Genomic DNA, 13,184 nt, shown 5'->3' on the forward strand with positions numbered 1-13,184 from the left:
AAAAGGGACTCCTGAGCTGCCATCTTGATAACAGGAAGACTAAGAGCAAAGTCACAAAACTAAAACACTGCAGTGTTTGTTTATTTTTACATAAATTGTGCACACAACTACTGCTTTAGTAACTTTTTCTTGGTAATAAATCACATTGTTAAGCTAGTTTAAAATGGTTCTAAAAGAGGTCATTAATCCATCGAAAAGCTTCTTTCTGTTCAGCCATTGTAGAAATACTTCACTTTACTAGGTCGACAAACTGATCAGACTTGGGTCAGTTCCTGAATCGATTAATCACAGTCAAGTGACCCAATTTGCTTTAAATAATCTGAGCACAAAGTGGCTTTGCAAATGCAGATTATAGCAACCTGTTGCCCCATTGTAACTCCTGCAGATATATGGATGTTATTAAAACACTTTCAAAGTGGGACACAGTTAAAATAAACTTCATTAAAGTGCCACATGGCTTATAGTGACTGTTCATCGGAAAATGAGTGCAAAAAAAAAAATTAAATATGCCTAGAAAGAAAATTAGTAAAAGCATCGAAATCACAGATCTGCAATGCAACTGCATGCCCTTGTCTGTATTGGCAATATCAAAGTCATTAACAAAGAAAACACATTAGATTGTTTAGCAATGTGATGAGACAGGACCATCTGTTGACCCTAAATGCAGTCCAACTTGCATATGTAAATCAGGTTTAATAAGGATATCTATCCTGAAAAATTGCTAATTCAAGACAAGATTCACCTCAGAATTTAACCCCTTATTGAAAACTGCTGCAGAGCCGACATTAGGATATGTTAGGACTGATATTTCAACTGCACTGGCCCTACTCTCTGGAACTTGCTCTTTAAACCCCTCCACTTCTCTCCCTGTCTTTATGAGCCTTCTTTTCGACCATGCTTTCGTTCACTGCTCCTAACACTCACGCCACGGCTCGGCGTCATTCAAACCATGAGCCCATACAGAGTCAAACTATCTCGTGTGAAAGCAGGGTAGGCATGATTAACTGATTACTAAAAAGTGAAATAAAATAAAACCAAATCTTCCACAATCTTTTCATGAGCTCATTTAATAGAGTGTGGCCACATAACTTTGTCATATATATTTGTTAGGATAATGCGTTAGACCGCTATTAACTTTTCCTGCCAGTTATACCCTCGATTGTACTGTACAGAGGACCACTACATAGGCCAATATAACATTCTTTATGAGAAAAATACAAAGGATTCTATCACTCAAACACTGAAGAATGATCACTTACCTCTGGTCCAATAATAATCATATAAACCCATGGTTCTTTTTTATGCCAAGCTAGAAAGCAAAATAAAAGATTATTTTTTTAAAGTCAGCTGAAATGCAACAAAGAACATTTAAATTAGTGTGATGTACAGTAGTATTTTACAGATTCAACATAACAGCAAGAATGATCCATGTCTACTATGGATTTTGTCCATATTTTAGTGGTATTGAATTCTTAACAATGGAAAGTTGCCTCATTTCTATTCGATATTCTTAAGGAAATAGATAAAATTGAACCCCAATAGTATGTCTGAAATTGCCATTAACTTTGAAACCGGGGTCATGGGCTCAATCTCAGAAGGGGAAGGTGCACAGACAGTTTAAAATATAATGGGGGTGAAATTGAGTATAGCCCCGCTTGGGGCGCTAGAATTGGCGGTGCGCAAAATCTATTGCCAGGCGCAACTCATCACCACCTCGAGCGATATTGGGTTGCATCGCCCCTAAAGGTGATTGCGGCGTAAAATCAGGCGCTGCACGGGACTCCTAAGGCGCTACTCAATATCTGGGCGGCCGGGCGCAGCGCAGGTGCTGTCAATAATCGATGACCACGAGACATGCTGGCGCCGGCCAGCTCTTAAAGGGGCGGGTCATTTAGGATCAGCAGCCACACTCATCGCCCTGTAGGCCTCAAAATCGGCGCTGTTCATTCTGTGGCGTTACAAACTTTGACCAGATGGAGAGGGTGAGGCAGAGAGCGGAGTGCTTTACCGATGGGGCATTGGATGCTTTGGTTGGCGCAGTGGAGCGCCGGCGAGCTGTGCTGTACCCTGACAATGGCAGGAGGCCTCATCAGAACGAGTACCGCAGAGCTTGGAGGGAAGTTTCGCAAATAGTCAAATCCAGCAGTGTGGCGCCCAGGACTCCTGTGCAATGCACGAAGAAGTTCAACGATCTCACTCGGGTCGTTAGGGTGAGTGGCTTTTTGGCAATCTTCTTCATCCCTCCATCTGCACCTGACTTTATGGCCAGAGGGTGCGCGATGCCCCAATGGCCATCTGTCAGCCAGCACCCATGTCCCTTTCTGGGAACACACGCACATTCAACTCAGGGCATACTGCAAGGGCTGTTCCACCATGGGGGGCATGAGATGACCACTCAGGGCATACTGTAAGGGCTGTTCCACCATGGGGGGTATGAGATGACCACTCAGGACATACTGTAAGGGCAGTGGCAAGGATGCCTGAATCCATCGAGACACTGGCAAGGAGTGTGCAAGACTTCGGGGCAGCACAGGCGAGGAGTGTACAAGACTTCGGGGCAGCACAGGAAAGGAGTGCCCAGGGCTTCGGGGCAACACAGGAAAGGAGTGCCTAGGGCTTCGGTTCATCACTGGAAAGGACTGTCCAGGGCTTCGGTACATCACTGGAAAGGACTGTCCAGGGCTTGACCGAAGCACTGGAAAGGACTGTCCAGGGCTTCACCGAAGCACTGGCACCTGCCACGCAAGTGCTGAGCGCTGCCACGCAGTCACTCGCTGGCCTCATGCAGAGGCAGATTGAGGCCACGCAAGCACTGACTACTGCCACCCTCGATGGATCAGGCAGGATTACCCGGGGCCCTTGCAGCACCACAGCAGGCCAGCAATCTGTGGACCAGCCGATTGACGGGGCAGCACCGCAGCATGCGAACCAGAGTGCCAGTGTGTCGGCCGACCACGGAGCAGGTGTCCGCTCTCAGGATGTCAGCATTCCTGATGCCACCGCTGGCACGTCTCCACTGCAGCTGCCATCACCTGCAGGACAGACTGCTTCCACCCATGCACAGTTGGAGCAGTCAGCATCCGGGCCCTCCAAGCCCAGAGTCCGTCCAGGCCGTCCCTCAGGGGCATCTGCGCTTTCAGACAGTCAGCAGGCGTCCCCCAGCCTTCATGCAGCCACTGGGGTCCCATTACGGAGGAGCTGCAGGGAGGGAAGGGCCGTTCTCGCAAGAGAAGTAGATCACCATTAAAGGGGAAAGAGTAGAAGGTGCTGCTGAGACGTCTAGAAATCAAGGCCGTGGATGCTGGTCTGAATGTTTGTCATGTTTTGGATAGTCTCCCGGGTGTGCAAGTCATTTGGTCTGAATGTTAGTAATGTTTTGGATAGTCTCCCGGGTGTGCGAGGCACTTATGTGTCAGTTCGTTAGTTAAGCTTTCTGGTGCCATTGCTTTGTCATGTTGGAAGGAAGCACATTTTTCAAAATAAACAAATTATTTTATTGACATTGGCCATGTCTGCTATTTACATTCATACTGGCCTTCATAGGCTTTGGGTTATCCGAATGGTTCCATTCCTGGTCTTCGATTGGCACCAAGCATTCCGTCAGAGGGGCCTAGAACCGACTCCTTATCAGCCTCTGACGGACGGCCCTTCCAGTTTCTGGGACCCTCCCCTCTTGGTCCTCCTCCTCCTCCTCCTGCTCCTGCTCCTCCTCCTCTGCTGGTCCTTCAATGTCTGCTGGCATTGGCTGGGTGCGCAGGGTGGCGAGGTTATGGAGCATGCAGCAGACAACGACGAAGTGGGAGACTCGCTCTGGTGAGTACTGCAAGGCGCCTCCCGAATGGCCCAAACAGCGGAACCGCTGCTTGAGCACGCCGATTGTCTGCTCCACAATGTTCCTCGTCGCCTGATGGCTGACGTTGTAGTGCTCTTCTGCAGGGGTGCTGGGCGAACGGAGCGGGGTCATCAGCCATGGGCACAGAGGATAGCCCTTGTCACCGAGAAGCCAGCCTTCTGGGTGAGCCGGGGCCTCGAAAAGGTCTGCTACTGAAGTCTGGCGCAGGATGAATGCGCCATGGCTGCTGCCTGGGAACTGAGCATTGACCGCGAGGATCAGCTGCCGGTGGTCACAGACCAGCTGCACATTCAAGGAGTGGGACCCCTTGCGGTTGTGGAAGTCCTCAGGATTCAAAACAGGCGCCCGCAAAGCCACGTGCGTGCAGTCAATGGCGCCCTGCACCATGGGGAAGTCCGCTATTGCCGCGAAGCCCTCTGCGCGCTCCCGCTGCTTCTCCGGTGTCACAGTGAAAGAGATGTACTGCCGCCGCCTTTTAAACAGGGCATCTGTTACTTGCTGGATGCAGCTATGCACCGCAAACTGGGAGATGTTGGCAATGTCCCCAGTCGCCTGAAAGGAGCCGGTCGCATAGAAATTCAGTGCTACTGTAATCTTGACAGCCACCGACAGAGAGGTCCTGCACCTTATCTGCGGCTGAAGATCTGCCTGAAGCAGGTGGCACAGCTCAGTCACCACCTCCTTTCTGAATCGCAGCCTCCTAAGACACTGCTCCTCCAACATGTTGAGGTAAGAGAACTGCTGCCTGAATACCCTGGCAGCATAAGGTCTGGTGTGGCGACATCTGTTGGCCCTCCTCCGTCTGGCCATTCCTGGCCCTCTCTCCCTCGGTCTCTGTGCCCTTTCCAGATGGTTGAGCAGCAGGACGTTCCCCTCCAAAGCAGCCCCCATAATAATAGGTAACAAGAAATTATACAGGGTGTAAAGGCTCACCAGCAGCAGGGTGATGGTCTGAAGGCTGAAGGTCCTCTGGCAGCACTGGGTCACTAGTGATATGGCTCTCAGAGTGCAACTCTGCAACTCTGTGAAAATCCCAAAGAAATTGTGCTCCCAAAATGGCTGCCGCTTTTATACCAGTGCAGTCCCCTTTAAAAAGCGCCCCCCTAAGCCCGAGAGCGACTGGGGAACGTTCCAGTAAGCTGTCCTTATTAGTGCCAGGCGGAACGAAGGGGCGCACCACTGAATTTCCAGTCCGGGGCGCCAAAAAGGCGTTGCACACTGAAATGACGTCATGATCTGCCTGCGCCCGTGAGCGGCCGCTAAGATTTAGCGCCGGCGCTAAAAGCCACTCAATATGGCAAGAGGCGCTGGGTTCACTGCGCCCGGCCGAAAATTGGCTAACGCCCCACTTCTCGGCCTCTTTAGGCGCTAATCGCTGGCGCTACCAACCGAATTTCTCCCCCAATTACTTTACACAGCAGATGGTGAATGCACGTTTTGGAATGCCCAGAGAAATAGTGGAGGCAGATAGTGTGGAAAAAAATTAAGGTGGAATTAGATAGATATTTGAGAGAATGGATGATTTGAGGGGCATTAGTTTTTGAGACTGGCCAGATAGACTGCCGAGTCCTTTCCATCCTATACTTTATGCAGTGCCATTCCACCCTGTAGTCTACTCTATTGATGGTCAATGGTCACACAACAAAAACCTTAGGCTGTACCGATAGCCTATATAAATGAATTAGCTGAATTATTTCCCATTTCATTAGATTAAAAAGCTTCTGATAGTGAATTTTGTCACTATAAAGACAATTTAATTATAGTAGGGTTCCATATAAATTTATGAAAAACCTCTCTATATCCAAAACTAGGGGCCACAAATACAAGATTGTCATTAATAAATCCAATCGGGAATTCAGGAGAGACTTCATTACCCAGAGAGTGGTTAGAATGTGGAACTCGCTACCACAAGAAGTAGTTAAGGTGCATTTAAGGGGATGTTAGATAAACACACGAGGGAGAAAGGGTTAGATGAAGCAGGGTGGGAGGAGGCTTGTGTGGAGCATAAACACCAACATAGACTAGTTGGCCCAAATGGCCTGTTTCTTTGTACATTCTATGTAAAAAGCAGACAGGTCCTATAGCATCTGCAAGCTTCTTGTGTTTTTAACTTTAAATGAGGTTTGTTAACAGAACGTTTCTCAGTCATTAATTGCATACCTTACATGTTCCTTCACAGAAGGAATGTCTAGTTGGAAAAGACAAAATGTTTCATCAACAGTTTGTTAATGACGAAGTATAGTTAATGTTTGGCAGAAAAGTCCACATTGTTCCAAAAGTTATTTATCTCAAAATCTTATCAGTAGTACATAAAAAGCTGATTAAGCTGCATTATATTTCAATAAATTGTAGCAATGTATCACCTTGTAATGTCAACCACCCAAAAAATAGCACTCTTGATCAAACTAAATTATATTAATTGTATGTAAGCAAGGTTTCCAGAGTGTACAAGGTCTTTCTTCAGCCATAAATTACACTTGCAGAAAGTAATGAGCTTTCAATTAACAAAAATCATTAATAAAAGGATCAACAATTCAGTGCAGAATATACACATCTGGAAGGTAGAGAGAGAGTAGAATTACAAATACAACCACATAAAGGTCGAGGAATGTTGAACACATTAGGTTAATGAAATCTATGTTGAATACCTGAAAAAGCATCCACCAAATAGAGGGGATCTTTGACTCGCCGAAGTCCACACACCAAAAGAAAGATGTATGGGTCAATATTCTCGCACGTGATCCCTGTAACCAGTATACAGAAAATAGCCATTTTTATTTGCTTATAAAGTAGAAAATCACACCAAGTAACCCTTTCAGTTTGAAATGTATCTAGCCTTTATTATTATCACAATACAGGAAAACTTTGTGATATCCGGCACCGACGGGACCGAGCTGTTGCCATCCCATCAAAACTGCCGGACAAACCAGCGCTAATGTTGAAACATACGGAGCTTTGTATCTGGCAACAAACCCTGTTGCTTAGCAACAGCTTCTAAACAGTCGGCCGTACCTTGCAAGTGTCTCTGTAGCTTAGCAACAGCTTCAGCGAGACCTTGCAGAGCCTGACTGGTGAAAAAAAAGCAACGAAAAGAAAAAAAACCTAACGAAACGGCTCCTGATTTTTGCCGGTGGATCGAACATTCCGGACAATTAATCTCCGGATAAACCAAAGTTTCCTGTATTTCCATTACCACCGTTTGCAAGTAATAAAGTTTCAAAATCTAGTTTCTTGTTGCTATTCTACTGGAATAGAAAAGCAGGTTTGGTATAGGAAACCAAAATTTTCACAGCATTCTGTAAACTGTAAACTCAAGAATGTCACTCTACTTTCTAGATCAAAAAGAAAGAAAAGAAACAGATGCAAAAAAATGCTTCAGCATTTCAGCAGACTCATTTAAAAAAATAATTTTCTGGCAAATCGGTTTTAAAGCCTGCATTAATCTCTGTTTTGCTCCTCGTTTGCTCTCTTCTAATGAGAGCTTACTTCACGCACACATTATCTTTGTTTTCTGAAGAGCAATGCACAAACATTTCATTCTACCACCATCTGCAAATTGAAATTGCACAATCTATTCTCATCCTTGGTCAATAAAACAGTGACAGGTGAGAATAATCCTCCTTTCCACTGGCAAACTCCAAATCAGGAGAGTACATGTATTCAAAATGAATTGAACTAGACAATGATATAGTAGCTGTGCCAGTACATGATGAAGTAGTTCTGTAGGAGGTGGTTAAATTTAGTGCAGTAAAACAGAATAATTGGCTATATATTGTATGGAGGGTGGTAAATCCCTATTTAATTCACCATCCAAAATAACAGGATAGTCTGGTCATTCCTACCATCTAGATATCTTAAGGCACTGTATCATGGTATATTTTTACCCTACACAAGTTAGGCGGAATTTTAAAAAAAAATCCATATGCAAAGAAACATTTTTGGATAGGTAACAGATGGTTCTCTTCAATAACTCAATCTTGGGATTTAAATGAATAGCAAACTATCTGAGCTTTGCTCTCAGTTTAAGATGACATCTGAATATCAATTGGATGATTGCTTTGTAATCTACTCTTTGATGCAGTATTCTGTATAACGCAATGGTGTCCACAGTGACAAAAAATGGGAGAGAGTGTTTTGAAGAAGAGTCCACATTCAGAACATTAACCCATCTTTTCTTCTTACAGACACTAATAAGCCTGCCATGCATTTCTACATTTTCTGTATATATTTTAATTCTCTATAACTCATTAATTTGGATAAATTAATAGCTCAGAATAGTTACAAATTTGGACATTTCGTTCACTGCTTATTGAGTAAATATACAGGCAGGACCATTTAATGCTTCTTGTCTCAGAAGAATCCGAGAGACACTGCCAAATTTCCCTGAGCCCCAAAGTGTGTGATTACTAGCACGCGCTTAACTGCACCAACATCCCCAACAGTAAACAAACATCCCAGGAGTACCGTGCAGCAAAACTGTAGGGATTTCACAAAATGTATGCAAGGATTTATTTGAATAAAAAAATGATTTTACAAACCACCGAGGGAAAAAGAAAACAGTGGTCAGAATTTGTATTAAGTTTGATTTGATAAAGCACTTTCAATATGTGTGAAGCTGATGCAAGCCACTGATAATGATTAGATTACTGTACCACTGGGGCAAAAAGGAAAAAGAACAGATTGGGTTTGACGACAAGACAAATGAGAAGAGACATTTTGACCATAAAATCAATCTGCACTGAATAATTTGATACCAATTGTCAACTTAAAAATTAACAGTAACATATTGTCAGAGGCTTACTATTTTTATCCATTAGAAGCAGCAATACATTTTCACCCTTAGATTAGGCTCTGGTAGAGCAAAATTGCTTTTGTAGTATCAAAACAGCACTTTCTGTTAAATTAAAGTTCTCTCATGTGAGAAGACAATAGACAAAGTGCAGCTCTTTACACAAACTATCAATTGCAGATAGAGTTTATTTAAAAACAAAACATGATTTACTAAGGAAGACAATCTTGCAAACTTGATTGTTAATCAGGCTGCAGCAATTAATGTCAAATGTTTACTGTATGTATTCTGCAGTTAAATTATATTACTTGAGCCAGTGAGAATAACTGTACTGCAAATTGTGTTATTTATTCTGATCAGAAACATTACAACACATTTAATTATTATTCGCTCATAGTCTTAAACAAGACTCACCCGAAGGATTGAGCGTTGGACGTTTAGTAGAAAGTAATGCCGAACATACAGCAACCCAAGAGAGATGGGAAAGAGTGCATGTTTTCACAGCTTTGCAATGTTTACTTTTGGAACAGGTCAAATACGAATCCTTGAACATAACTTAAATCTTCTAACGGTGTACGCATGTTATGAATTCTAATGTTAATTGTTTATAATTGTCATAGGCAATAGGTGAAAAACACCTACTGACCTGCTAAATTCAAAAGAGGAAATGGCAATGGGAGCCACACTTTTTCATACTAAAAATAGAATGTTTAGGACAATGTTAGGCAACGCTATTTAAAATCATGGCGTTTATATATTTCAAAAGATACACATCCTGATTAAAAACACCAGCAAAAAACCATACCTGAATTCTGAAGGAATTCTCCCCAGTTAAATTTTGCACAAGGCTTGGTCACAACACCTAGATTCCATGAGAAGGAAAGACACAGAATAAAAAGAGCACAAGGACAGTTAAACAAAGATTACAACAGTTCAATGTGATTACTTTCCCCATCACTTCCCCTTTCCTAATTTGGAGAGATCCTTTTACACAAATCCAACAAATTATTTCTTTAATCATGAATGCCTTTAACACTACGTAGCGACTGTTTTGGGAAGGAGACTGTTTTACAATCTATGAAAAGATGAGTGACAGATAACAACAAAAATAAGTTAATTGGTCGTTTCCAACAGAGGGGTTTTCTAATTACAGGTTTTGAGCTGAATTCTAATATTTGAAATCTGGATTTCCTCCTTTGCACTGCCCGATAGAATTACAAGCTGGCAAGACTGGTACTGTAGGATAGAAGCTCACCCCCTCATTAGAAAATTATGGAGAGCAACTGGTGGCAGTTATGGAGCTACAACCTAGACTAGCTTACCCTCAGGATGGGAGGAGGAAGCACCACAAGATGAAGGCATAAAGAAAATGGGTGCGTTTAAGAGAAAAGGAGAATTATTTTTGAAAGTGGTAATATATTGACTGCTTTTTGCAATGCAAAATTATGTTTTCAAAAGGGCAAACAGAACCAAAAGGAGTAATTTTTGACTTCATGTTCCCGGTGTGGAGCCTTCAAGGCTGGGAAAGCATATCGGAAATTCAGAAGCACACTGCACACAATTTTCCAAATGTTAATTCAAATCCCTAGAAAACTGTACACAGTGCTTGCTCGAATTTCCAATGTGTGCTTTTGGCAGAGAAAGCTCCCTGTTGGGAGTGCAAAAATTATGTATTTATTCAAAAGTACCATAACAAAGAATATTCAAGAGAAGTCAATGAACGTGGAATTCTTTGATGAGGGAGGGTCATGAACTAACTCACAAGTGCTTTAGACTGGCCTAACTTTCCATTCAAGTGGAATGAATTTCACATTCATGGTTGAAAGTGCAGTATCTGTTCATGCCACTATAAGCAATATTATTTTAACCCGAGTTACTGAAAACATGCAAGATGTTCTGATATCCTCTATCTTTATGCGAACTGGTTGTAACTTTGCTTCAGAAAATTTTGTCTGCCATCTTGAAAACCCGATTAGTAGAAATCATAGTTGGAAATTATGGTCAGGCACAATGTTAAAGGTATTATTTTATAACTGCTGATGGAGTTAGTTTATATCTTTAACTCTGATTTTTTGGGGCAATTCTATTGCTTTGAAAATATAAAGAAATGTTATTAATGCAGGAATGAACACAAATGCTTTGAAAATGACTTGGAGTATTATGGTGCAAACTCTTACAAAGTCTTTCTGTCCACCACAGGTGCTAAATGCTATACTAATGGAAAAATTAATTTCAGAATGCTGCTGACATCACTGAACTCAATTTAAAATCAACAATGAATGAGCATTTGCTCCTCTGCTGGGACTCCCGTACTTCAATACTCGACTGACTCAGACTGCTCAACTGACCAGATATCAAGATGTGGTTTAATCATAACTTCCTCTAGCGCAACACCAAGAAGACCTAAGCCACCATTTTTAGTCCATTGACACTGGTTTCATTCTCCTCCCCGGACTCTGTCTCAGAAAGAACCAGACCATTCACAACCTTGATATCCTGTTCCACCCTTTGCTGAGTTTCAGGCTCCATATACAGGAAACTTTGTGTTATCCGGAGGCTAAATGTCCGGCAAGCTCGAGCCAGCGGCAAAAATCAGGAGCCGTTTTGTTAGGTTTTTTTTCTTCTCGTGGCTTTTTTTTCTTCGCGTGGCTTTTTTTTTTTCAACAGTCAGGCTCTGCAAAGTCTCTGTAGCTTAGCAACAGCTTCAGAGAGACGCTTCCAAGGTACGGACCGACTGTTTAGAAGCTGTTGCTAAGCAACAGTGTTTGTTGTCAGATATGGAGATGAAAAGCTCTGTATGCTTCAACATTAACGCTGGTGTGTCCGGCAGTTTTGAGGGAACGGCAACAGCTCGGTCCCGTCGGTGCCGGATAGCACAAAGTTTCCTGTACTTTCCAGCATGAAGTCCACTTGCTTCCTCTGCCACTTGTGTGTTCCATTGCTTCACGATGGAAACCCTTATACATGCCTTTGTCACCTCCAGACTCGGCTACTCCAACGCTCTCCTTACTGGCCTTCACCCTCCATAAACTTCAGCTTGTCGAAAACTCTGTCACACATATCCTGTCCTGCATTGAGCTACATTAAATTTAATGTTTTGGGGGATTGAGGACTAAAGTCGTCGTCCTCAAATTTCTCAATGGACTAGTTCTATCTCTGCATTTTTCTCCAGCCCTACATTTACACTTCCATAAACATTCCATTTCTTTAACTCTGACCTTTTGTGTATCCCTCCTCTCTTTGTCTTGCTATTTGTGGCAAAGCCTCGAGTCACCTGGGTCCTACTTTCTGAAAGTATCTCCATAAACTCTCCATCTTTCTGTCCTCTAAAACCTTCTCAAAAGCATCTCTTCAACCAAGCCTTTGATCGCCCCCTCCTAATCTCTCCCTTTCTGGCTCGGTGCCTTTTTTCCTTGCACCTGTGAAGCGCCTTGAGATTTTTTATTTTTTTTATTTTTTACATTGAAGGTGATATATTATAACTGTAGGTAACAGCAACACAATCTCCACTTAAGTTTGTTCCCAACTAGGTAATTTAAAAGTGCAATTCATATTTATATCATCAATTAATCACAGTAATAAGATATTAGATGAGCTTCATGCCATGTATACCCTTTTCAGGGATACTTTTGAGGTACGAGGGGTAAGATAGTACTCCTATATCCCATGACTTGCAGAGAGCCGGCATGGGCCTGACGGGCCGAATGTCTGTAACCATTCTGTGATTCTATGACTTAATATACTGACAATGAGAAATCAATGAATAAAAAAAACATTAAGAGTAGGCACCCGTGAGTGGATTACAACTATACTATAAAAAGAAAAGGTACCAATTTATTTTGAAAACCTAACCAACATGCACAACAGAATCAAAGCTGAATTTACGTTAAGAATTTAAGCACTGTAATTAAAATGATATATTCTAATTAAATCACCAAAAACACCTCGGGATTGTGTTTTTATAAAAACGCTTAGATTAAAAATTATTGGTGATCTCAATATTGCAAAAGCTACCATTCCAGAATCATTTTAAAAGCCCAGTTTGCCAGAATCTGCTCATCATGGCAAAAGTATTTGGATACAGGGAAATTGAAGCGAGATTGTTTGTGGAGACTTCGAGCCATATCTTGGGATTGAGTGCAAGCATTGGGGGAAAAAATCATTGTTATACTCAGGAAGCCTTCACCTACACGCTGCAATGTCCTTGGAGAGAATTAGGAAGCTTGTATCTGCACAACTGGATTCACAATGGGAATCCCACTTTCCAGGATCTACATGTTGAAGGAAGTGAAGCAGCAGGAGGCTATGAAGGAAGCCAGGTTAATCAGACAGCTTCTTCTTCTTCTTCTTAGGCAGTCCCTCGGAACCGAGGATGACTTGCTTCCACATTAAAAATGAGTTTGCAGGTGACTGATTAGTCCAGTGCGAGACCTACAGTCTCTGTCACAGGTGGGGCAGACAGTGGTTGAAGGGGCGGGTGGGTGGGGTGCTTGGGTTGTCGTGCGCTCCTTGCACTGCCTGCGCTTGGCTTCCGCTTGCTCC

General features: G+C 42.9%; 1 protein-coding gene across 5 annotated transcripts in view; it reads right to left on the minus strand.

Annotated features, from left to right (window-relative positions):
• The window catches only part of glt1d1 (glycosyltransferase 1 domain containing 1), an 81,698-nt gene that overhangs the window by 36,900 nt on the left and 31,614 nt on the right, over window positions 1–13,184 (minus strand). For all 5 annotated transcript variants that reach the window (XM_085961689.1, XM_085961686.1, XM_085961690.1 and 2 more), the window contains 3 exons: window positions 9,448–9,504; window positions 6,502–6,597; window positions 1,260–1,309 (listed from right to left, as the gene is read on the minus strand). In XM_085961689.1, coding sequence (XP_085817815.1) covers window positions 1,260–1,309; window positions 6,502–6,597; window positions 9,448–9,504 — 203 coding nt within the window. The remainder of the gene's footprint in view (window positions 1–1,259; window positions 1,310–6,501; window positions 6,598–9,447; window positions 9,505–13,184) is intronic.

Source organism: Somniosus microcephalus, chromosome 19, assembly GCF_052327205.1.
Source record: "Somniosus microcephalus isolate GS21.2 chromosome 19, FLI_Smic_1.0, whole genome shotgun sequence".
NCBI classification, from domain to species: Eukaryota; Metazoa; Chordata; class Chondrichthyes; order Squaliformes; family Somniosidae; genus Somniosus; species Somniosus microcephalus.